The sequence below is a fragment of the Hypanus sabinus genome, chromosome 13 (assembly GCF_030144855.1).
Source record: "Hypanus sabinus isolate sHypSab1 chromosome 13, sHypSab1.hap1, whole genome shotgun sequence".
Taxonomy (NCBI): Eukaryota; Metazoa; Chordata; class Chondrichthyes; order Myliobatiformes; family Dasyatidae; genus Hypanus; species Hypanus sabinus.
In genome coordinates, this window is record NC_082718.1 from 97,997,807 (window position 1) to 98,025,581 (window position 27,775).

Genomic DNA, 27,775 nt, shown 5'->3' on the forward strand with positions numbered 1-27,775 from the left:
GACAGACAGATTAGGAGAATGGGCAAAGTGGCAGATGGAATACAGTGTAGGGAAGTGAATGATCATGCACTGGTAGAAGGAATGAAAGGGTTGACTGTTTCCTAAATGGAGAAAAAATACAAAAAAATTGAGGCACAAAGGGACTTGGAAGTCCTTGTGCACGATTCCATAAAGGTTAATTTGCTGGTTGATTCTGTGGTGAGGAAGGAAAATGCAATGTTAGCATTCATTTCAACCAGACTAGAATATAAAAGCAAGGATGTAAAGTTGAAACTTTATAAAGCACTGGTGAGGCCTCACTTAGAGTACTGCGAACCGTTTTGGGCTCCTTATCTTAAAAAAGATGTGCTGAAACTGTAGAGGGTTCAAAGGAAGTCCATGAAAATGATTCCAGGATTTGTCATATGAAGAGTGCTTCATGGCCCTGGGCTTGTACTCACTAGAATTCAGAAGAATGAGTGATGACCTCATAGAAACCTATTGAATGGTGAAAGGCCTTGATAGATTGGATATGGGAGAGTCTGACCAAAAGACACAGCCTCAGAATAGAGGGGTGTCCTTTTAGAATCGAGATGAGGAAGAATTTCTTTAACCAGAGAGTGGTGAATCTTCGGAATTTTTTGCCACAGGCAGCTGTGGGGAGGCCAAAATCTTTATGTATATTTAAGGCGGAGATTGATAAATTCTTGATTGGTCAAAATCAAGAACGTGAGATCAAGAGACCTTGAAATGAGTCCATAGGTTGTGGGAACAGTTCAGTGACGGAGCGAAGTTGAGGGGTAATAACTGTTCTTAAACCTGGCGATGCAGGTCCTGAGGCACCTGTATGTTCTTCTTGACGGCTGCATTAAGAAGCATTGCTTGGGTGGTGGAGGTTCTTGATGACTGATGCTGCTTTCCTGTGGCAAAACTCAGTATAGATGTGCTCAATGGTAGGCCGGGCTTTACCCGTGATGGACTTGGTCGTATCTACTACTTTTTGTAGGATTTTACATTCAAAGGCATTGGTATTTCCATATCAGGCCATGATGCAACCTGTCATTAAACACTGCACCACACATCTATAGAAGTTTGTCAAAGTTTTAGATGTCACGCTGAATCTTTGTAAACTTCTAAGTAGAGGCACTGTGTGCTTTCTTCGCAATTACACTTACCTGCAGGGCCCAAAATAGATCCTCTGAAATGATAACACCAACGAATTTAAAGTTGCTGATCTTCTTCATCTGTGATCTTGCAATGAGGACTGACTCATGGACTTCCCGTTTCCTCCTCAAGTCAATAATCAGCTCCTTGATCTTGCTGACATTGATTGAGAGGTTAGTTAACTTTCATTGTTTCTAAACTCAATTGCTGTTATTGGAAAACACACTGGTCTGGTTTGTGTCAGATATAGAAATTTGTCCCTGTCTCTTAGATCCATCTAGCCAACTGAAATGCCTGATAGCCTGGTTTACCTGAAGACGAAGAAGTCATGAGTGTTCCATAATAGTACTTACACTGCAAGAAAATTCATTTGGGTTAAGGTGTCCAAGAGTCTACAGTCAATTTTAAAATTCCAGATGTCAGCTTGGAAGCAATAAAATATTTTAATGTATTATATCATGTCTACCAAGATTGAGTCAAATGTTGCATTCCAATTTACATTGACAGAACATTAGTGTGTGCCTGACAGAAGCACATGGTCAGGAGAAATAACCGAAGAGCATATTGAAATATATATTCCTATTTTACGATAGGTCCCATTATGCTCAGGGCATAATCAAATGTTATATAATTGGTGTCAGAAACACAAATGTTGCGAGTCCCAATTTAAGTAAAAGTAATCCATATGGGACAAACAATACGTACTATATATCCCACATACAAATGAAGAAACCATTTTTCAAATTCCCTCTTTGAATACAAACAAGAGAAAATCTGCTGATGCTAGAAATCCGAGCCACACACACAAAATGCTGAAGGAACTCAGCAGGCCAGGCAACATCTGGAAAAACAGTACAGTTGATGTTTTGGCCTGAACAGTGACTGTATTCTTTTCCTAGATGCTGCCCGGCCTGCTGAGCTCCATCAGCAGTTTGTGTCTGTCCCCCTTTGAATACTCTCTTTCAAAATATATTATTTAACGTTGTTGTTCCGTAAAATAAATATGGAGCTTAGCTAATGAAATACTTTCTGGTTATTGGATATTTGGCTCTTGGGTAAATCCAAGTTTACTGATCATGTTAATGCAGGAATGGCAACACTCAGTTTATCATTAATTTCATTTCTTAAATAGTGCCCATGTAAAGGAAAGGAATTAACAATCATTTTTAAATGAATTAATTACTTGGAAGTTAACATGATAAAACAGTATTTTGACTAAAAGTCACTTTACTGAACTTTATTTCCTGTTTAAATATAGTTTTATTTCTGCTGAAAATATTTTAGATTGTATTCCACAGCCTATATATGTATCACTAGTTTTCCTGAAGAGCTCCTTTTGCTAAATTTGTTCTCTCTGCTCAATGAACTTTGTCTGAGTTCTGTTAGGAGTTACCAGCACCACTGCATGGAACTACTGATATTGCTTAGCATGATGCCTGAAATCTCAAATTTCCAAACAGTGCTGTAGATGATTTCCCAGTTGTGTGGTGCTGGACGCCCCACTGATAAAGAACTTAAGTTTCTCTGTGTTTCTCCTGGGGAAATCTGCCAGGTTAGAAATGGTGTAAGGAGCTGAGTGTCCATTTATCTGGATGGTGATTATTAGGATTGTGAAGAAGTGGTCAAGGGTGTGGTAGGTTAAATATTTTAAATTATTTGTGTTTTACATACTAATTTTAATTATTTGAATGCTTTATGATTTTAGTTCATTATTTTCTCTTATTTGAAAGGTTAATAATTTAAATTTTTTAGATTATTTTACAGAGTCATAGTCTTGAGTAAAATAGCAGGCCCAATGACCCAACTGGTTCATGCTGACTACAGTATTCTCCCTGCAAGACTGGTTGCTCGTGTTCAGCCCATAACCTTTGAAAGCCTCTCAACTCCCATCCATGTGCTTATACAAATGCCTTAATGCTTACTCTGGCAGTTCAGTCCAGGTACTCACTACCCTCTGTGTAAAGTTGCTTCTCGGGTCGCTTTTAAATCTCTTCCCTTTTATCTTGTATGTGTCCTCTTGTTTTGGATTCCCCAACCGTGCGGAAAAGACCATGACCATCCACCTTATCCAAACACCTCATTATTATAAACTTCCATTAAGTTTCCTCTCATTCTCCACTGAATAAAGATCCAGTGTAGCCTACCTCTCCCTATAACTTAGGCCTTATTGTTCAGGTAAACTCCGTGTAAATCTATCCTGTGCTCTCTCTAGCTTGACAATGACTTCCCTTTCATAGGGTGACCAAAACTATCAATAATACTCTGTGTAGACTCACTCAACTTATTAACTGCAACATACTATCCCTACTGCTAAACTTGATGCCTTGACTGATTAAATGCCTTCTTAATAAGTTTCTCTACTTGCAAGGCCACTTTTAACAATTGTACACTGATTCTCCTAGGTTCCTCTGTTCCAGGATAGTCAGCAGTGCCCTGCCATGCACTGTATAGTTCCTACACTGGTTTGAATGTCTAAAATACATCATCTCACACTTCTCTCAATTGAAATCCATTTGAAATTCCTAGCCCATCTCCCTAACTGACCAAGATCTCTTTGTATTCATTGCAACTCACTTCACTATCAACAACACTTTACTATTTGCAAACTTCTTAATTGTGGATATGTAGATCATATCCAAATGATCTACATAATGAGTAGCAGACGTATTCTGGGGTATCATACTAGTCACAAGCCTCCAATTGGAGAATAGATCTTGAATAGTCCTTTAGTTTCCTATCATCGAGCCAATTCTGAATCGACCTCGCTACCTCACCTTGAATCCCATGTCACCTAACCGTTCAGATCAGCTTATCGTACAGGGACCCTGTCAAAGGCCTTATTAAAGTCCATACAGAAACCATTTACTGCTGTACATTCATCTATCCCCATAGTCACTTCTTTGAAAAAATCCAAAAGATTCTTCAGACATGGCCTTCCATGCACAAAGCCATGCTGACTAATCTCTCAGAATTCCCTCCAGTAACTTTCTGACACACTTTCGATTTTATTGTCAGAGATTCTGAGAAACTTTGACAGTTCTGCTGACAAAGCTGGGTGGGACAGCGCTAGCAGATAGGCTTTCAGAGCAGTACTGTAGCACAGGTTTCCCTGGCCTGTCCACGTTTTCCAGTTACTTCAGTCATGTCTCTGCCTCTGCTCTGGGTGTTGTGACTACTCACCTACACCACAAGGTTTGGCTTTCTAGATCTGGAAATTAAGCCTGGGAGAATGGGGAGCATGAGTGGTTGCACTGATTCCTTTTAAGGATGGTCTTTTATGTAGTAAATTTATTTTCATCAGTATACAGCATGAATTTCATGAAAGGCATCCAGGGGTAATGTATGCAACAAATAATCTGGAATAGGGAACTGTAAAATGACAATATATAGATGATGAAAGACATCTATAATGAAAATATCAACATAAGAACAAAACATGCTGGAAGACTGTTACAAGTACAAAGTGGGACAATTCTGACAAGTGAAATATATATAACACACACAAAATGCTGGTGGACACAGCAGGCCAGGCAGCATCTATAGGGAGAAGCACTGTCGACGTTTCAAGCCGAGACCCTTCGTCAGGACCAATGAAGTGAAATATATATATGAACCAACACACACACACACACAGAGTAAGTTTGCAAATGAAAGTTTGACACAATCATAATAGATTCGAATAGATGGTACCAGACATTATATACATTAAAATTTCATTAAACTCTGATTGCAGGAAAGAATTCTATTTTAAATTACCTAAAAAGGTAAACTTTGGTTAAGTGTTAAATCCATTTTCAACATCATATACAAATCCTGATGTCACAATCAACTCCACCAGACTTGCAAATCACTGCACAGAAAATATAAAAAAATATCTTTTTCTACAGGTAAATCCAGATGAGAACTGACTATTGTATATACTAACAGAATACTTGTATGGTAAAAACAAAGGAAATATTTCTACCATAAAAGAGTCTAGACACTTTTGCTTAAAATATCATACTTTGAATTATCTGCAATGATAGATTTGAAATGGGTTATCAGTTTGTCACAAATATTCTTGTCAGTTATGATAGCTGGCGGGCCTAGTGACATTTCCATGGGCCAATCAATTCAGAGCAGGTTTCATGAACCAATTTAATCACGAAAAATCTGCTTCACAGGTAAGCATAAACTCAAAAGTTAGCCAAGTTGCAAGTGCAGGCCCTGAAAATTCTGAACATTGTTTTATAAACCAATTTAGAATACAAATTCTTTGGATATGTCCACAGCAAAAAAATGCCGCAAACAAATAATTAGATACTGTTGAAAATGCTGCCTGACCCACTAAGCATTTCCACCATTTTCCGTTCTTATTTACAATTTTTGCTCTACTGTTTGACACAGCAATGTCGTACCAGTGTCACAAGCTTCAATCAAGAAAAATGTGGTAACCTGCCTCAATGACTATCATCTGGTAGAACTTACATCCAACTGTGAGTGCTTTGAGAGGTTGGTCATGAAGCACATCAACTCCTGTCAGAGGAGTGACTTGGATCTGCTCCAATTTGTCTACCATTACAACAGGTCACCAAACAGATTCCATTTCATTTGCTCTTCACTCAACTCTGGAACTTCTGGTCAGTGAAGATGCATACATCAGGATGTTTTTCAGGTGACTACAGCTTGGCATTCACCATTATCATCCCGTCAAAACTAATCAATAAGTTCCATAACATAGGACTTGATAACTCCTTATGCAACTGGTTCCTCGATTTCCTCACTTGCAAACCCCAGTCAGTTTGGATTGGCAATAGCATCTCCTCCACAATCACCATCAGGTGCACCTGAAGGTTGTGTGCTTAGCTCCCTGCTCTACTCACTTTACATTTATAACTGTGAGGCTAAGTACAGCTCCAATGTCATATTTAAATTTGCTGATGACACCACAATTGGCTAAATCAATAAAGGTGGTGACAAATCAGTACATAGGAGGGAAATTGGAAGAGCGCTAGAACAATAACCTCTCACTCAATGTCAGCAAAACCGTAGAGTTGATTGATTACAAGAAGAAGATACATGAGATCCAAGATCCAGTCCTCATTGGGGTATCAGAGATGGAAAGGGTCAGTAATTTTAAATTCTCTGGCATTATCATTTCAGAGGATCTGTCCTGTAACCAACACACAAATGCAAAAGTAGCCTCTCTGCTTTTTTGGAAGTTTGCAGAGATTCGGCAAGTCATCTAAAACTTTTGACAAACTTATAAACGCACAGTGGAGAATATCCTACATCACAGCCTGGTTGTGGAAACACAAATGGAAAATCCTACAAAAATACAGCCAGTCCATCACAGGCAAAGCCCTCTCTGCCACTGAACACATCTACAAGCAACGCTGCCATAAGAAAGCAGCATCCATTGTCAATTATCCCCAACCATCCAGGCCACATTCTCTTCTCACTGCTATAATCACAAAGGAGATACAACAGCCAGAGGTCTCACACCAGCAGGTTCAGGAACAGTTATTACCCTTCAACCATTAGGCTTCTGAACCAGTGTGGATAACTTCTCTCACTTCAACACTGACCTGATCACTGAACACAACCTATGGGCTCAATTTCAAGGACTCCACAATTCATGGTCTCAGTACTATCTATCTATCTATCTATCTATCTATTTATTTATTTATTTATTTATTTATATTTTGTAGTTACACAGTTTGTCTTCTTTTTCAGAATGGCTGCCTGTCAGTCTTTGTGTGTAGTTTTTCAATGATTGTATTGTATTTCTTTGTTCTACTAGAAAATGAATCTTGGGGTAGAATATGGTGACATTTACTTTGAATAGCACTTGTTTATGCCCAAGTCATTAAAAACCTTTGTTCTGCTCGTTTTTATTAACATAATTTTTTCCAATTTATTTTGAACAGCTATAGACCCTAAGAAAAGTTTTTCTTCTCAAAAGCACATTGTTACGGTGATCTCCACATATGCATATGCCTGTTAATACAACAGCATGGATAGTGGCATCAGTTACTCTACTTGCAAACGGTACAACTTCAGGCAAGGAAAAGATGTGCAATAAAATAAAAAAAAAACTGCAATTCAAGTTATGTTGCTGCACCATTACTTTTGTGAAAAGAGTATCTTCCTGTCTGGCTTAACCCTGAAGGAAATGAGCTCCTTTTAAAGGTACAGTATTTTAACTAAATTTACCACAGTAAGTTAAATTTAGTTTATTCCAGTCTCAGAACCCTTAATAACAAAAAGACTTAACCAGTAACATGAAATAGTTATGTTATGGTACTGAAATGCCAGCCCATGGTGTAGTGGCATCAGCACCAGACTTCAAGGCGAGTGGTCTATTGGTTTGAATCTGGCTGGCTCCTTGCATGCTTTCCACCCTTGCTGGGTCAAATGTTGAGCTAGCAACTTGGCCTCATAAAAAAAAGACAAAACGCTGAAGAAACAACAAGTTTGCTGCCCGATATGCCACAAGGCACGGAAAGGAATAACAATGGTGTTGAAAATTAGCCTGTATTTGTCAGAGGTTCTGTTACATTTTGTTTCCTGAATTCTCTCTTGTAAGCGTTTTTACATGCTCTCATAATTTGATCTTTCCTTTGTTTTATTTTTCTTCACCTAATTTGAGACTGAATTTGCACAATTTGTTTACACATTTTTCTTAAGTCTAGGGATATTAATTTCACAATGTTATAAGTCCAGCTGCACAGGGTACACAGCCAATCAGTTCTAAGACAATTTTGTTTGCTGTGACATTAACACCAGCGCTTTCAGCACCTACCATGCACTAACTTAAACCTAAATGATACCAGTGAATGCCCTCTATTAGTCAACTATGGCCTATTAACAAAAAAAAATCACAATTACTGTATCGTACATTTTAAAAATCTAACTTCAACAGCAAGTAAACTCTAAGAAGTCAGTTTTCTTCATGTGCCAAGTATCAATAAATAAATTCAGTAGGCAAGCTAAATTTTGCATTCCCTTCCTTCGAAACAGATATTCTGTGTTGGATTCATGACAACAGTCTGAGTTACATAGAATAGTAAAAGGTCATTTTATTTACAAAAAAATTAACATTTCCTTCCAGTAATATGCATTTTGTATAACTGCATAATGATTTTGAAACAAAATACAGCAAAAAAATTACTTACTTTCAAAAGGATAACAAGTGACTAGTCTTCCTCTTCCATATCACCCATTATTTCATCCAGGATTTCTACCCGTTTCTTCTTATTTGGTGAATCTATTGTGAATGAACACACAGAAAGAATAAAGAGAATTTAATAGAAGATATGAATATGAAGACAATCAATATGCAATAATTAGATTTGATTAGCCTCCACACCCCACACCCCCACTTCCTGAATCTCATTTGCTCAGCAGTAATAAATAGGCCATCCATACAATAGACTGGGAAATTGGATTTAGGGAGTAGTAATAGTGGGATGCCTAGAAATAAAACAGTAAGCAGCAAAGCATGAACTGTCTATCATTTACATCATTAACATCAACAATAGACTGGCATGCTCCTGCAGATGAGCAACTGATTAAACCAATGACTATTAATGCTAGGGCACAGTGATAAGATTTAGATTTTAAAGGTGAAGGAAAGGAATGAAAATTAAATACACACAACTAGGTTTTTGCATTGTTTAAATAAAGCTTCAGTACATGGGTCATTTTACTGAAATTGTTAAGAGAAAGCTATTATTTGGTTATGATCATCCGGTTCTTAAATTACAAAATTATATTTTTATAACTGATAAATGACAATCAAAGTTCAAAGTACATTTATTATCAATCTTGCGATTTGTCATCTTGCAGGCAGTCACAAAACAAAGAAACACAATAGAATTTAAAAAAATTTTTTTCTTCTCACTATTTTATCATCACATTTATTCTTTGTAATTTTCTAACATTTAATAAATAAATAAATAGAAATCTTGAGATTTGTCATCTTGCAGGCAGTCACAAAACAAAGAAACACAATGGAACCCACAAAAGCACAGAACAAAGACTGTCAAATGCCCAGGATGTGAAAAACCAACAAATCGTGCAAACAATAAAAATTTTTAAAAAACTAAATGAATAACACACAGAATGACATGCAGTGTCCCTGAAAGTGAGTCCACAGCCACAGAGCTCGTTCAATGCTGAGGCGAGTGAAGCCAGTCTCCAAGAGCCCGATGGCTGCAGGCCATAGTCCTGGAGTCAGTTCTGCACTAATTTTTTTGAGTAACATTGTGAATAATAATTTTAAAATTCTAATAATTTATAAATGGCATCTAGTTAACCAGTTGTTATATTTCCACCCAGTTACTACAAATTACATCAATTGTTTCCTTTCTATTTATTTATTTCTTTAGAGATACAGAGCAAAGTAGGCCTATCCAGCCTTTCGAGCTGTGCCGCCCCCCAGCAACCCCTTACTTAAACCTAACTAAATCATGGGACAATCTACAATGACCAATTAACCTATGCAGTGTACCTTTGGACAATGTAAGAAAATCAGCACTCGGGAAAAACCCACACATTCCATGCGGAGGATGGACAGAGACTCCTTAAAGATCACACCAAAATTGAACTTCAAATTGTTCTGCGAACTGTAATAGCAGTGAGCTAACCACTATATACTAACATGGTGCCCTCATTATTTAGTAGTAAGTGAATTTCTAAAAGGTCATTGACAAAACTTCAGGCTGCTCCACTAAAATCCTAAAATAAGGAAAAATTTGTGGAAGGGTATGCAAAACAGTTGAGAAAAAGAGATCAGATGTGCAAATACTGCTGTGTTGAAAATATAATGCACAAAATATAACACAGATTCTTTTAAAAAAACAATAGTCAGCATGTTTTATAAAATGAAACGTCTATAAATAACTTAAAATACAATGATTGTTTATAAAATCATTCTTAATTTTATTTTTCCATTTATGACTACTCTAATTTATTTGACATAATGGATGCTATATAGAATAGTGCAAAAAGGCTTCAGTTTTTAAATATAAGCCTTCCAGTCCCAGTATTCAACACCAACTAGCATTGCTTGTATTGAACAATTACTAATTACTTGTGCCTGGAGAAGGCAAAAGTAACTCCCAGCATGCTATTTTGATAGAGGAACCTCATGTCAGAAGAGCATAGATAGTTTGGTGCTTCAGAAAAATTCACTCAGAATTTAGTATTTTTTGTTACAGAATCAAAGGTATACTTATAAGCAGGTAGCTTTACAGTATATGCAGTTCTTTTTTAAGAGAAAGGGTGGTCAGTTGGTGACTTCTGTTTAAAGCCTGAGGAAGTGTTCTTAAATTATTCAGGTAACAACTAATGTTTAAAAGATAGAAAAGTGTATAATCATATCATTTGGGTTAACAATGCTTTCCTATTTTAAAAATTCATATGCAATCTCAAGATTGTTTATTGTCATTCTTCAGTACATGACTTAAAGGAGAAAAAAACGACTATTACTTCAGATCCAATTCAGCATAGATGAACAACATACATATAGTGATTTTATATACATTATATATTGTGTCTTATGGTCTTACAGCTTTATGGTGTATGATCATTGTGGGCCTGGCGCAGTGGAAAACCAGTGGCTATGGTCATTGTCAAAATCAATAGTATCCTAAACCATGAAGACGGTTATCAGGATTTACAGAGGGATCTTGGTCAGCAGGGTATGTGGTCAGAGGAATGGCAAATGGAGTTTCAATCAGATAAATGCAAGATACCTATATTGCTTTTTTTGGGAATTCAAACCAGAATAGGACCATTCCAGACCCTCAATGAGTTTTACTTGCTTGATTGGCAATAAAAATAAACCATATAAACCATATAACAATTACAGCATGGAAACTGGCCATCTCGGCCCTTCTAGTCCATGCCGATGCTAACTCTCACCTAGTCCCACTGGTCCGCACTCAGCCCATAACCCTCCATTCCTTTCCTGTCCATATACCTATCCAATTTTACTTTAAATGGCAATACTGAACCTGCCTCTACCACTTCTACTGTAAGCTCATTCCACACAGCTACTACTCTCTGAGTAAAGAAATTCCCCTTCATGTTACCCTTAAACTTTTGCCCCCTAACTCTCAACTCATGTCCACTTGTTTGAATCTCCCCTACTCTCAATGGAAAAAGCCTATCCACATCAACTCTATCTATCCCCCTCATTATTTTAAATACCTGCATCAAGTCCCCCCTCAACCTTCTATGCTCCAAAGAATAAAGACCTAACTTGTTCAACCTTTCTCTGTAACTTAGGTGCTGAAACCCAGGTAACATTATAGTAAACCTCCTCTGTACTCTTTCTATTTTGTTGACATCTTTCCTATAATTCGGTGACCAGAACTGTGCATAATCCTCCAAATTTGGCCTCACCAATGCTTTATAGAATTTTAACATTACATCCCAACTCCTATACTCAATGCTAATTTATAAAGGCCAGCATACAAAAAGCTTTCTTCACCACCCTATCCACATGAGGTTCCACCTTCAGGGAACTATGCACCATTATTCCTAGATCACTCTGTTCTACTGCATTCTTCAACTCCCCTCCATTTACCATGTATGTCCTATTTGGATTATTCCTACCAAAATGCAGCACCTCACCCTCATCAGCATTAAACTCCATCTGCCATCGTTCAGCCCACTCTTCTAACTGGCCTAAATCTCTCCGCAAGCTTTGAAAACCTACTTCATTATCCACAACGTCACCTACCCTTAGTATCATGTATATACTTACTAATCCAATTTACCACCCCATCATCCAGATCATTAATGTATACGACAAACAACATTGGACCCAATACAGATCCCTGAGGCACACCACTAGTCACCGGCCTCCAACCTGACAAACAGTTATCCACTACTCTCTGGCATCTGCCATCTAGCCACTGTTGAATCCATTTTACTACTTCCTAACTAACCTTGCGTGCGGAACTTTGTCAAAGGCCTTACTGAAGTCCATATAGACAACATCCAGTGCTTTACCCTTGTCAACTTTCCTCGTAACCTCTTCAAAAAATCCAATAAGATTTGTCAAACATGACCTTCCACACACATATCCATGTTGACTATTCCTAATCAGACCCTGTCTATCCAGATAATTATATATACCATCTCTAAGAACACTTTCCATTAATTTACCCACCACTGACGTCAAAATATTAGATTTACACCACATGTACTGCTTAGTATTAAGGACAAAAAGTTCCATTTTACTCTCATCCGACCATAAGACCTTCTTCTACATCTTTACATTATCTCCTAAGTGACACTTTGAAAAGCCTTTACAGGCAAGGACATGTTTTTTTAAAGCCAAGGATTCTTCCTTGCCGCTCTTCCATAAATATTCTTTATTATGCAAAATCTTAGAGATGAACTTCATCTCCAGCTGCAGCTCACTCAGAGTGATTGTCAGCATCACAGCAGCCTCTCTAATAAGTGCCATTCTTCTTCAGTGACTAAATTTAGAGGGGCAGACTGACCAAGGCTGTGGTTTTATATTTTTTCCACTTTTTAAATGGACTGCACTGCGCTCTTAGATATGTTCAGTGTCTTTGAGATGGTCTTGTACCCTTCCCCAGATCTGAGCTTCTCTATTCTCATTTCCCTGACTTGACTTGAATGTTCTCGTCTTCATTTTGGTTTGGTTTATTGTAAATCTATCATACTGTTGGACCTCACAGAGAGAGGGGGAATTTATTGTGAATTCAATGAAAACAGGAGATCCTTTAATTTTCTACATCAAAAAACTTGGTGAATTGGTAAGGTAACACAGTATATTTTGCAGCTGAGCAAAATTAGCTTAGTAACTACAAAGGAGATAAATACTGTTTCAATCTCACAATTTTTGTTTTTTTTTAATTTTTAGTAAATTGTTGATAGGCTATGGAATTTCTCTTTTGATTTCACATGATGCAATATTTTGTAGATTTGCTCAAAAAATCCTAATTCAATATATTTTAAATTTAGAAAGTGAGACAGTAAAATGTGAAAATAGTTGCGTGGTCTGAATACTTTTTCAAGACACTGTATATAGACTAATTGGTGGAAAGTCATTTGTTCAGTGACTCAAAACAACTAAACTTTGAAAACAACAAATGCCGCTTAGTAGTTCAATAAATATGTAGAAAATGATTATAAAAGATAACAAAGGTCAGTGATATTTAGTATCAGAAAAAGATGAAAATTGGGAAAGAAACATGGAGAAAAAAAGTTAAGGGAAATTCAATGTTTTCCACAATTTAATGGTGTTCAAGGCATTTATGCAACTAGATAAAACAATAAAAAATGATTTTACAATTAATTAAATGCTATCAAATTATATTATTTATTTATTATACTAATGTTGACAGTATAACAGTGTTACTTAACTACAAACGTTTGTATGTATTATGTGGTGGTTGTAGTCCAGTAATATATTCTATCAAACATTTACAATGTCCGCACGTTATCATTTTAATCCATAACTTTTTGCTACTCAGATGATGTAAGAAGCAAAATGATAGCAACGTTAACAATGCATATTAACTTGTGAAGTGACAGTATCAAATTAATCAATTTTATATTGCTGAATATTATATTTTTACACATACAATGGCTGTCAAATTATCAATTTATTTCAGGAAATATTGACTGTCAACGATCATACGGTTGCCCCAGTAATTAATTATGATTTGAACTTACAGACCCACAAATGTTCAGTCAAGAATTCAAAGAAATTTCATCCAAATTTGCTAAAACGTGGGGATCATTTAATTAAGAAATATTTGATAGGCACTATCTACCTTCGAACCTGGATAGCATTTCTTTCAACATCATAAATCAAACTTCACATCTACAGGATTTCTGCAACATCACAAGCTTCCAGACAGGTTGGCCATAATTATAGGTGTGTATAATCCACCGCCTGACAACACTCTTGTCTGTGTCCTGAATGACCCCAAGCATAGATTCTGCCGGGAGGATGACCGCCAATGCACCAGCACAACATACAACTTCTCCTAGCGCAAGTGGCTAACTGCATCAAGAGACAGCTTGGTAAGGCATGGTGTTTGATTTTTGACATTAACATTCAAAAACAGTTAATGTTTTAAAATGGTTACAAGAATGAAAAATTAAAGAGGTGATTTTCCTGATCTTTTGAGTGGATCTTCTATTTTTAACCTTCTTTGAAGGCAACTACTTAACCTGATCTAAAACTGCACTTAACACCTCTTTCCCTTTTGCAATGCTCTAAGGGATATAAAATAGAGAATGAAAAACAGTGCTTCTGTATGTTAACTTCTTCATAATAAACTGTTAGGTTCATTATCATCTTGGAAACTGCATACCAAAATTGACTGCATAGGAACACAACCAACCATGAGAAAGAGTCCTTCTGGCTTAGGACAGTGGAGAATATAAAGAAAACTGAACAGATGGAAGCAACAAATTCTTGAAGTCTTTTAGGAACTATTTATCTGTAAGTTTTTCCTGAGTCATGCACTTCCCTTTCCTCCAGATATTACTGCTTTTGTCACCAAAATAAAAACAAAGTCATGCCTAGTCAACTTGAATCATTTTATTATCTCAGCTTATTAAGGCCTTCCCAATATTTTCTAATACTTCCCAATCTAAGACTTTGCTTTCCAGCCAGTGCTGCTTTATGCCAAGCTGATATCTGCAATTGACTTAGAACCTTGACTTTCTTGTCAACATTCCTACTGGGATAAATATCTTTCCTCCATTAACACTTCTCTTAAAGTCTGCTGCTTGGTTATCTGCCACATATATTATATAGGGCTCAGCAATGGTTTTGTGTTTGATAAAATGCAAAACATTTTATGGTATTTTAATTATGTTAGAGATATTAGGTAACTAAGTTATTGATTTGAACAATATTAATAGCATATGCTCTTAATAGCATATTTATGAACACTAAAAGATATTGGCATTTTACATTGCATAATATTCTTGTCCTTCAAAATTGCAACTATAAATTAATTTGGTGCATAATGACACATTTGGAATTACAGGGACAATACAATCAGAATTGAGAGTTAAATACATCAGATGTGAAGGTCAATATGGAAAAAGGTCAGGAAGGTCTCGTTTTTGTGATTAAGTGGGGGCCATTTCAATTTGGATAAAGAAAATGAGTAAACAGATAGGGGAGACACTGGTTAGGATAGCTTAAGATCCATGGCTGAGAAATTAACAAACTTAAAAATTAAGGACTAAACAATCTAAACTGTTTATTTGGTGAGATAGGCTGTATCACATTGCAAAGAGAAGGTCATGATTAACACAAATGATTTATTTTTGAAGAAGAGCAACATGTTAGGGGAATGAGTATTTCATGTTCTAGAAGGCATTTGAAAGACTCTCATAAAAGACTGTTAGCCAAAGTAAAAGTACAAAAAAAATCATAAGTGTGATGAGGTAAAGAAACCTAATGGACACCAGAAGAGTAGAAAGACAGTAGAAGAGAATAAGTATAACAGGAATATACTCATGTCAAAAAATGTGTCCAGTTTTAAAGTGCTCACTTCTTAATTACAAATCTGGTACAATTCTAGCATAACTGCTTTGGAGAACATGTGGGTTCCCAGGTACTTGGTGCCCTTTTCAAATCAAATCGGAACCAGTATTACTAAATTGTGCATACATAATTTAGTGATCTAGAGACACAAGAGAATGCAGATGCTGGATTGTGGAGCAAAAAGTGAACAGCTAGAGGTGAAATGGGGCTGTTGCGTGTGATAGTTCGGAAGCAGGTAAAGCAGAGGATCACTGGGAGAAGGAGCCATGTGGGGAAAGTATGGACAGAAGCTGAAAAATGATAAATGGAACCAGATAAGGGAGAGATGACAGGCAGGTGGGGCCAGATTGTGGAGAGGATAAGAATGTTTAGCTGAAGAAGAAATCCAGACAGAGAGATATGTTAGAAATGGGTAGATGAGACCACATGGGGAAGGGTGATAGCTATAGCTAATGTTGGTGGGGTGGGATGGGAAGAAATAGTCAGCAAGAGGAAAAAAAAACGTAGGTGGACTGTTAGGATTGGGAATGTGTGGGTTAACTGAAATTGGAAAATTCAATGTTCATATCATTGTGTTGTAGGCTAGTGGAATATTGATTACTATTCTTCATTGCTTGGACAGTCTCGATGCTAAGCCTCAAAAGATTCCTTAGCTCCTCTCAAAATAATCCAGAGCTATTTGAAGATCAGTCACAAAGGACAGGTCCTCCATTTTCCCCTTCATGTACAGTACGTAAATTGTACCACATTAATTTTCAGCGAATCTCGTAAGACAGGCCATTTTCCATTAGATGATACAGAATCATAAAATTTATGGTACAGGAGGTGGCTATTCAGCCCATTACGACCATGTCATCTAAAATGGAATTTTGATGAATTCCACTTCCAAGCAGTTGGTCTACAAAATTGCAGGTTATGGGTCTTCAGGTGTACATGTGGGTACTTTTTAAATATGGTGAGGGGTTTCTTCCACCATGACTCTTTCTGGCAGTGAAACCACTCAATTTCTTCAACTCTCCTTCAAGCCTTTTACATTTAACTCAAAGACCCCTTTGATTACTAATATATCTCTGCCTAGAAAAATAATTAACTTTTGTTCACTATACTAGGCCTCTCATAATTCTAAACAGCTCAAACTATCATTCAGTTCATCCATCCCCCAAAAACAACCCAACTTGGACAGTCTTCACTCGTATTTGTGATTTTCTAGCCCTGGCAATATTTTTCTACGTCTCTAATACTACAATTAAGATTTTCACACTCCTTGTATTTAGTGTGGTGATTAGAAATACACACAGTACTTTAATTGGTGCTTAATCCTTTATACAATTCCAGCATCCTGCTCTCGACTTATGTGCCTTAGCTAACTGAGGAATATAGCCCATAATCACCTTATCTAGCTGATCTCCTATTTTACATGGCTTTTTAAAGGTATTATTTATCATGTATTCTCATGCCTTTTGTGTTACCTCCCCACCGCTTTACCTGTCACGTCTCTGGAGTGAATTCCATTTAATTGGTCCACTGATATCTTCTTATGATCAAAAACTGCCTTACTCTCACTCGCTCTCATTTTCAATCACAGCGCCAATTTTGGTGTTACTGCATTGTTCAGATTCTTAATTGTAGCCTTTACATTTAAATCCATATCAATTATTAAAAGGAGCTTAGTACTGAATCCTACAAGACACCATTGCCCATCAATGACATAAAAAATCATATCAATCATATCACAAACACTGGCTTTCTTCCGGATACCATGGGCTATTGCTTTTTTTTACTCATGGCATTATGTGTCTTCTTACTACATAACAAATGCTGTTGTCAAAAGTGTGCATATTCCTTCAAAAGCTCTATCCTCATCAATGCTCCTTGTTATGCCCTCAAAAATTCATTTGTTAGTCAGATATGAATTTCCCCTAACAAATCTACGCTGACTGCCCTTGATAACTTGTGCCTGTCTAATTGCAGATTTATACCACCCTTTAGATTTTTTTTCAACAATTTGCTCACTACCAATGTCCGACTGATTGGCTTGTAATTACTTGATCTACCCTTTTCTCCCTCCTTAAACTATAGTGCCACATTGGTCTCTGGATCCATGTCTGAAAGCACAGAACATTAAAAAAAAATTATAGTCAAAACCTTTGCTACTTCATCTATTGGTTTTTCTATGGGTCTGTAATATTTCCAGTTTAAAATACATAACCCCTTCATAGTCTTTCCAATACTTCACATTATTTCTATTTAAAAAGGATACCAATATTATCTATTTTTGCTATGAAGGCAGATGCAAAATCCTCACTGGGAACTTTATATATTTTCCAAACCTCCACACTCAGGTTGCCATTCTGGCCTTTTTTTAAAAAAGTGAATTGAGATTAAAAACTGTAATAATGTTTGCACCAAATTGAGGCTGGAGTAAATGAAATATGAGCAAATTATTGTTAAGTGATAAATTATGGCATTGTTTGCTAAACCTTTCAAAGAGCCAATGAATAATATATTCATGGAACAAAAATCCATATGTCCTGTGATTTGAGGACAAATCTGGGCAGAGGGATTGTAAATTATTCCCGACAATCTGGGTAAAATTGAGGTTATTCCAGAGCACATTGACCTTTATTGATGCAATCAGGACATGGCCAGGGTCCATAAACTTAGCAGTACCTAGTGCACCCAGACTTTTCCCAATATTATGAATTGAACTGGCATTTGCCCTAGTGAAAATCCCAAGAGGAGGCAGAGATGGACGATCCACACAACTTAGAGTGAAGCTGGCTGCAAAAGCTTCTAATTTAATTTTGCTCATGCATGCTGCCCTCCACCATTTCAGAGAATAGAATATTTAAAGCATTTTCTCAAAGAGGCATGCCAAATGGGGTAGAATTCAGTAAAAACAATTGTAATTTTAGCAAATGAGTTTTCTGTTATAGGATATCAAGTTCATTTAAGATTGGAATAAAGGTGCACCAATGTTAATATTCAGCATGGGGAATAAAATCTATTTGTAAACAATATTGATACATTCAAATCTCTTGTGTAATGACATTTTACTAGATGGTCATTGATTTATAAAGAAATTCACATGTACTATGAAAGGCAGTTTATTTTAAGTAAATATAAGAATAACAATATTACGGCCCTTATCAGGTAAAGGGATAAAAATAAAGATGATAGAATAGAGTACAGCATTTGACATATTTTATAAAGAGAAATGCTGGGGTGTCATAAAAGCCAGAGAACATTACCTCATGTGTGAAATGTTCAATTAAATACCCACGGGACCACAAAACTATGGAGAAATGTGTGAATCCTCTTGCTTTATTTAGACAGGACTTCACAATGACTTGACAATAATCTAGCTACAGTTTTTGACTGGATCTATTCAATTAAAATATATTCCTTAACCCCTAGGTTGTTATTACTTGGAATGTGGGAGAGGAGCTTTGATAGGGGTATACAAAATTATGAGGGGTATAGATAGGGTAAATGCAAGCAGGCTTTTTCCACTGTGGTTGTGTGGGACTACATCCAGAGGTCATGGGTTAAGGGTGAAAGGTAAAAAGTTTAGAGGGAACATGAAGGGAAACTTCTTCATGCTCGAAAGTGTTGAAGGGGCTGCCTGCACAAGTGGTGTATGTGAGCTCTATTTTAATGCTTAAGAGAAGTTTGGATAGGGACATGGATAGTAAGGGTATGGAAGGCTATAGTCCCGGTGCAGGTCGATGGGAGTAGGCAGCTTAAACGGTTTGGCACAGTCTAGATGGGGCGAAGGGCCCATTTCTATGCTGTACTTGAATACAACTCTATGACCTGCAATTTAAGCATAAAGTGCACCAAAGGAATAGATAGCTAACAAAAGATTTCCATGTTTAAAAAAAAACAATTCTTTGTCTTTCAATGTCTTATTTTTTTCCTTCAAGAAAACTCAAGATGTTGACAATAGTAATAAAAAACCACAAAAACATAACTACTTTGGAGCTGAAAGAGCTGAAAAGCCAAACTTCCATTACAATTCAGAAATCTGATGTACAAGGGCAGAGACTTAGATCTTCCATACATGTCTGCCAAAGCTCAAAATTCTCCTTTACATCTCAAGTAATCAAATTGAAAACAGTATTAATAAATAATCGATACATGGAGACACAGAGAGTGCAGATGCTGGGACTTGAAGCAAAGCACAAACTGCTAGAGGTGAAACAGGGGCTGTTGGGTGTGATCATTTGAAACCAGGTAAGGTAGGAGATGGTTGGCAGATGGAGCCATGTGGGGAAGAAGCAGAGGAAAGTATGGATAAAAGTTGGAAAAGATAAATGGAACCGAATAAGGGAGAGATGACAGACAGATGGGGGCACATTGTGGAAAGGGTAAGAATGGCTAGCCAAAGAAGGACTAAGCTAGAAAGAGTGGTGTGTTGGAAATGGGCAGATGAGACCACGAGAGGAAGAGTGATAAATATAGGTAATGCGGGGTTGTGTTTGGGATGGGGCAGATGGGAAGAAATGGTCAAAAGGAGAGAGATGAACTGATAGGACTGGGTTTATGTGGGTTAACTAGAACTGGAAAATTCAATGTTCATACCAGTTGTAGGCTAGTGGCTTTATTAATTATATTCCATATTGCTTGCAGAGTCTTAATGCCAAGCCTAAACAATTCCTTAGTTCCACAAAATAATCCAGAGGTATTTCAAAGACGCGTCCTCCATTTTCCCCATCCTGTATAGTACTTAAATTTGCCACGTTAACTTTCATCTAATTTCACAGGACATAAGAACAGAAATAGACCATTTGGCCCAGTGAATCTACTTTGCCATTTGATCATGGCTGATTTATTTTCCTTCTCAACTCTATACTCCTGACTTCTCCCCATAACCTTTGATGCCCTTCTTCATCAAGAATCCATTAAGCTCCACTTTAAATATACCCAATGTCTTGGTCTCTAACCTGTCTATGGCAATGAATTCCACAGGTTCACTACCCCGGCTACAGAAATTCTTTTCTTATATTTGTTCTGATGTTTTTCTATTCCAAGGCTGTGCCCTCTGTCTCTCCCACTACTGAAAACATCTCTCCAAGTTCACTCTATGTCTTGCAATATTTGGTAGGTTTCAATTCTCCAGCAAGCCTACAGCCATCAAACACTCCTCAAGTGTTAACCCTTTCATTCCTGAGATAATTCCTGCAAACCTTCTCTGGACCCTCTCCAATTTCTCCAAAAGGAGTCTAAACAAAGACTTGTAAAGCCTCAGTATTATATTCTTGCTTTGTATGCTAGTCATCTACAAGTGAATGTTAAGATTGCATTTGCCTTCCTTACTATCAACTTAACCTCCAAGTTAAACATTAGGGAATCCTGCACTAGGACTTCCATGTCCTTTAGCACCTCCAATTTCTAAATATGCTCCCCATTGAGAAAATAGTCTATGCTTCCATTCCTTTTACCCAAATGCATGATCACACACTTCCCTACACTGCAGGGGTTCCCAAACTTTTTTTATGCCCTGGACCAATACTACTATGCAAGGAGTCCACGGACCCCATGTTGGGAACACATGCTACACTGTATTTTATCTGCCTCTTCTTTGCCCATTCTCCTAAACTGTCCAAGTCATTCTTAGAGACTCCCTGCTTTGCCAACACTACCTGTCCCCTCCATCTATCTTTGTACTGTCTGCAAACCTGGTCACAAAGCCATCAATTCAGTCATCCAGATCACTAACATGCGAAGTGAAAAGTAACAAAATCTAATGGGTAAACACCAATTCATGTAGAACACCACTAGTCGCTGGCAGCTAACCAGAAAAGGCCCCATTTATTCCCACTCTTTGTCTTCTGACAGTCAGTCAATTTTCTATCCATGCTAGTATCCTTCCTGTAATACCATGGGCTCTTATCTTGCTTAACACCCAAGTGTGTGGCACATAATCTAATATCACTTCTGTTCACTTGCTAATCTCATCTAAATCCACCACTAGTGATCTGAAACCAATCTCTGGGACAGTACTTCTTACTCTAACATATTTGCTCAGACAACTACATTCTTTTCTTATTCATTTCCAAGAAAGAAACATTGAAAAATAGAATGAGTAGGCTGTTCAAAGCTTCAAGATTTCTCTGGTATGTAATACAATCAAATCATAATCTATTTCAATTTAAAGTTCTGCTCTCTCCCTGCCTCAAAATCACATTCTGAAATATATTCAAAGACTTAGCTCCCCAGCCTTCTGTGACAGAGAATTTTTCAAGTTCAACACCCTCTGCAGTGAACAGATTTAGAACAGTTCAGTATAGGAACAGGCACTTTGACTCACAATGTAAATTTCTCCTCATCTTGGTTCCAAATGTTCTATCCTATACCCTGAGGATATATAACTTCTAGTTTCAGATCACTCAACCAAGGGAAACATTTTGAGTACTGTTGGAACTTGTGTCAATAAGATTTCATCCCATTTTTCAAAAGCTAGTGAAAAGGGGCCTAATCACCCCAATTTATCTTCATAAGAAGGATTTCTTATCATGATAATGGGAGGGGGGGTTTTAAATTCATATACTTGCTCTATAGCAAGTACAGGTAGACCTTCTATAACCCGGCACCATTGGGACCTGAGGAGTGCCGGATTAGTGAAAATACTGAATTACAGAAGGATCACATTAAGCAATAGCTAACCGCCTCATTGTACCTTTAAAATATCATGTAAATCAATACAAGTTAGATAATAATGAAATAGAAATATTAAATAAGTAACAAGTAAAATTTTAATGAAGTAATATACTGTACAGGCACAGATAAAATAAAGGGTACAAGTAAATGTACAGGAATTAACTTACACAGAACAGCTGAGCACTTCTGCTTCTAGAGTGAGACTTTTAGTATACCTTCAGGCAAAGTTACATGTTTACAAGTGTGGGGTTGTCAGGATCATCAACATCTTCATCTTGAAAAATGAGTGAAGCATCAGGAACTGGTGCTGAAACTGGCACAACAGTTTCTTCAAAAACTGTTGATGATGGTGACAGCACATCTGGGTGAGCAGAAGCAGAAGTTGGAGAAAGGAGGTCTTCTATACACCACATTTCACATGACCGCCAGGCGGCTGATGATTCGGTGCTGGGTTCTTCCCTCTTCACTCGCAGTTACTGAGGGAATCCTCATTAGTTTCTTTTCCCCTGCTTAGTAATATGCTTACATTCAGCGAGTCGCCATGTCTGATCTGAGGTTGTAGGCAGAAAAGAACGGAGCGCCGGCCAGGCAATGCCGGAGGGTAGTGAGTGACTGCTGGCAGTCAGGCTAGAAGGCGGACAGACCCAGAGCACGCCAGCTCCACCGCCGCTGGCAGGTGAGATGGGCAGGTGCCAGGCGACCGTGCCTCAAGCAAATGATATTAATAAATTCAGGAAAACAAGCAGGAATCGCCTGTCTGCCCTTACAAGTGCGTGCCAACACGTGAACAGATCTAGCACAAACAAAACAATGCCCAGCAGGTTGGAATGGTGGCCCGGGAAATTTGAAATTACAGTGGCATGGAAAATTTGAAATCAGTGCCAGGTTATTGAAGGAACCGGATTACAGGTAGTCAGATTAGTGAAGGTTGACTGTATATCCACTTTTATAAAGAATCAGTGCTACATGGCCCTTTGCTCTACCAAGACTGCATCAAGCACAACTAGTGCTAATCCTATACACTCATTTTGTTCTCTCCACATTCTCATCAATTCCACTGAAATTCAACCACCTTCATACACTAGGGAGAGTTTACAGTGATCAATTAACCAACCGATCCACACGTTTTTGTAATGTGGGAGGAAATTGGACAATCCAGAGGAATCTCATCTGGTCAAAGTGAGTGTGCAAGCTCTGCATCAGTGGAGTTCAGAATTAAAGCTATGATGCAGCATTTCTACTAGGTGTGCCACAGTGTTTCCCCAACCCAGACCAAGCTGCACACAGTACTCCAGATGATGTCTCAACAACATACTGTATGTGTAAAGTTATTGTTGCCGAGTTCTCATAATTTTAAATCACTAATGTTTTTCACGTGCAATTTCAAAATATCTTTTGGAAATCCAAGTACAGATAATACACTGCAAGATATCCTGCAGTCCACCCATGATGCTACTTTAACTAAACAGTTACTTTGGATTTTCTAATCCTGAATACATATTATATGCTGCTATTCACAATTTCCACTTAGTTACATTTTTGAACATGGAGATCACATCAACCCAATGGTCCTAGATGTGGATCATACTAAAATGGGATTCCAGTAACCTTTTCTATTTTGGGAGTCTATACCAATTCAGTTATAAGTTACGAACCCTATTTATTTCTTTTAGTTTGTTTTTTAATCTTTGTGAAATATTATCCAAGGAGTTTAGTTTTGGGCAGAAAATACTGGAAACACTCAGGGGACAGAAAAGTAGTCATAATATATCAGCTGAAGACCCTTATCACAATTTGCAAAGTGCGAAAATTAGCTTTTAACTTGCAGGAAAGACTGGGAGCAGTCAAATAGTACAAAGGGAGTCTGGGTCTGAGTCTGACAGGGTCTGTCACTGGTTTGAAACATTAAATTTGTTTATAATTTTACAAGTAATCTGTTTTGGAGGAACCGATTTTCCTATTTTCTTTTGTGCACATAGGGAGAAAAATTACCAATTTGTGTTCCTGCAGTTTCAAGACTATTTGTTCAAGACAATTTATATGAAGGCTAATAATATTTAAGATAATCTCAAGAATATCAAGACAATGATTCTTTCAGTCAACATCACTCTTTAAATATCTAAACTTTTCCTTATTTTCTTTTATTATTCATTTTTTATTATTAATTTTTTATTCAATTTTAAAATTTAATTACATAGAATAATATCTATCCTCCCCCCTCCCCTTAACCCTTCTCCCCCCATAACATACCTCCACCTGAAAAAAAAGGAAGAAAGAAAGAAAGGCTGTCTGAATATCGGAAGGTCTCCACATGCTCCATGGGATTCAAAATAAATTTAATATATGTATTTGTTTCTTTCCCCAGAGGACCAACATCTTTATAATCGAAGCACATATATATACAAACCTATCTTTTGTAAATAAGGGTGCCAAATACTCAAAAATGTATCATTTATTCCTTAAATTATAAGTAATTTTTTCAAGTGGAATACAACTAAATATTTCATTATTCCAATGATCCATACTTAAATATGAAGTAACTTCCAAGTAACTGCAATAGCCTTTTTAGCTACCGCCAATGCAATTTTTATAAATTCTTTCTGATATTTATTCAACTTGTTTTGATTTTATCCCTTCAATGTCATCTAATAAAAATAATATTGGGTTATGTGGAAGTTGTATTCCAATAATTTGTTCCAATAAAACTCTTAAATTTATCAAACAAGACCAAGTAGAATGTAAGGAAGTACCAATTTCTTGATTACATCGAAAACATTGATCAGATAAGTTTGGGTTTAATCTATTTATTTTTTGCTGTGTGATATATAATTGATGTAAAAAATTATACTGTTATGGGGTGGAACTGGACTCTCTGACTGTGGTGTCTGAAAAGAGGATGCTGTCCAAGTTGCATGCCATCTTGGACAATGACTTCCATCCACTCCATAATGTACTGGTTAGGCACAGGAGTACATTCAGCCAGAGACTCATTCCACCGAGATGTAACACTGAGCGTCATAGGAAGTCATTCCTGCCTGTGGCCATCAAACTTTACAACTCCTCCCTCGGAGTGTCAGACACCTTGAAGCCAATAGGCTGGTCCTGGACTAATTTCCACTTGGCATAATTTACTTATTATTATTTAATTATTTATGGTTTTTATATTGCTATATTTCTACATTATTCTTGGTTGGCGCAGCTGTAACAAAACCCAATTTCTCTTGGGATCAATAAGGTATGTCTGTCTGTATCAGAGTCGAACACTTATTGTATTTGTCATACTGTCAAGACATAGTCTTGACCAACTTGTTTCATCAATATTAATACTCAAATCCGTTTCCCATTTTTGTCTTGACTTATTTTCTTGTATTTAAATTCACTTGGCATATCTCTTCCAACTTTCAGCATTTGTATTAATTCTTGGTACTTCTTCAACAAAGCTGACTCCCCATTACCATGCACCAAATTTGACAGAGATTGTGGCCAATTTGCAAACACAAATAATGTTTCGTATAGATTTCCAGATGTTTAATTTTTCTATTCTAACCTACTTTCTTGCAAATAGTTACCAAGTGCTCAATGCCAAGTAAAAAAACTATAAATAAGCTAAGGTAATGTGAAATGTGACCATCTAATGAAAATCAAAGATTGATACCCTGACCTTTTCCAGGGTCTCTGGTTCAGTATGGGACTCAGCTTGTAATTTAGAAGGAAGTGAATTTGGTGAATATAATTGTTTGCCCAAACTAATTGCCAGCATGTCAGACCTAACTGGGATGCCATGACAGCTCAGGGTATTCGGAGTTCAACTCTGGTCATTTCTGTAAGAAGTTTGTACACCCTCCCCGTGGCTGCATTGGTTTCCTTTAGGGACTCTGGATTCCCCCCCCCCACAGTCCAAAGATTACCAGTTAGTAGTTTAATTGGTCATTGTAAACCGTCCTGTGATTAGGCTAGTGTTAAATAGGTAGGTTGCTGGGTGGTGCAGTTCTTTGGGCTGGAAGGGCCTGATTCACACTGTATTAGAAACAAACAAACAAACTTCCACTCAGATGATTAAAATAAACAAACAAACTTCCACTCAGATGATTGTTATGCAAAATGCTGGTGCTATCTCCCAGCTGCATCCTTTTCTTGGGTTTAGGGCTGTTGCTGAGGCTATTACCCATTCAAAAAAACAGACACAGTTGGGGGCTTTCACCAAGGGTTTTGCTGTGTATTGTCTGTGAAACAAAGGAAGTGACTACATCAGCATGGGCTGATGAACACAGAATGGAATGCACCGCGGGGTCCACCTACTGAACATAGTCGGAAGTGCAGCAGACACATTTCTGGACAGCAAACTGTGCACATAATGTCCACAAACTACTAAAGAATCATGGGCAGTCGACCAACTGGATGATCCAAAGGATGGGCAGGATTGCAAGAGGAGTTAGCTCTTTATGCACAGACTAATCACATGACAGATGTGACAATTGACCATAACAGCTCATTCCTGGCATGCAGCCATCGTTAACTGAGTCCTGAAGGATGCCTTCACAGTGTGCCTCATCCTGTTGGTTCCACTGATATGTACCCTGTGCAGAAAGTTCAGAGTATGTGTGCAGGAGCTCCGTGTAAACTTCAGTACAGTAACATGGTAGTTAATTTACTGGATTTGCAGCTAGCACTCTGGATTATTGGTCCTGAGACTTCGAGTTCATGCCATCATGGCAATCTCAAAATTTAAATTTTAATAATTAAATAAATCTAGAATTAATGGTAACCTCAGTAATGGTTATTAAGGAATTGCTGGATTGTTAAAAATATTAATTTAGTTCACTGATGTAGGAAATCTGCCAACCGTACAGTCTGGTCTTAATGGAACCAGACCAACAAATGCAGTTGACTCTTAAAAGTCCCTCAGTTGTGGAGGTGATAAGGTCCAGTATTACCAGAAATAAAGCAACATCCTGAGAGCAGAACAAAAGGCCAATGCATTCCCAAAAGATGAAGAACACTTGTAAATTACATTGGGGTAAATAGGGTAATAATCTTGTTGCTCTACTAAGTCAGAGCTTTTTTGTCCCATTGCTGATTAAATTTGCAGATATTATTATTAATGGCCTCCCAAACTTGCCCTCTCTTCCTTTTGCAGTGGTTCCCTTAGAGCTAAAATTAGGCTCTACTTGAACAAGCCCTGCTGCTACCACCAGTGTAACAGAATGCCATTATTGAAAATGAATGTAGAAGAACAAGCAAATAGTGACAAAACTTTGATTTTCACTTAAACTGATTTCATAAGTTTTGCACAGAATACAAGTATTATATATCACATTTGCATTTTTACTTATAAATAATGTTAATTCACTCTGACCTAATGCTCAAAATCAGCCATGAGGATAATTTCACAGATTAAAAAAATATAACTTTCAGTGATGCAATTAAAAT

At 37.3% G+C, this 27,775-nt stretch overlaps 1 protein-coding gene across 2 annotated transcripts in view; it reads right to left on the reverse strand.

The window, feature by feature from the left end:
* The window catches only part of rbm19 (RNA binding motif protein 19), a 290,972-nt gene that overhangs the window by 91,875 nt on the left and 171,322 nt on the right, over nt 1–27,775 (reverse strand). For both annotated transcript variants that reach the window (XM_059988287.1, XM_059988288.1), the window contains one exon: nt 8,301–8,392. In XM_059988287.1, the coding sequence (XP_059844270.1) occupies nt 8,322–8,392 (71 nt within the window). In that variant the 3' untranslated portion in view covers nt 8,301–8,321. The remainder of the gene's footprint in view (nt 1–8,300; nt 8,393–27,775) is intronic.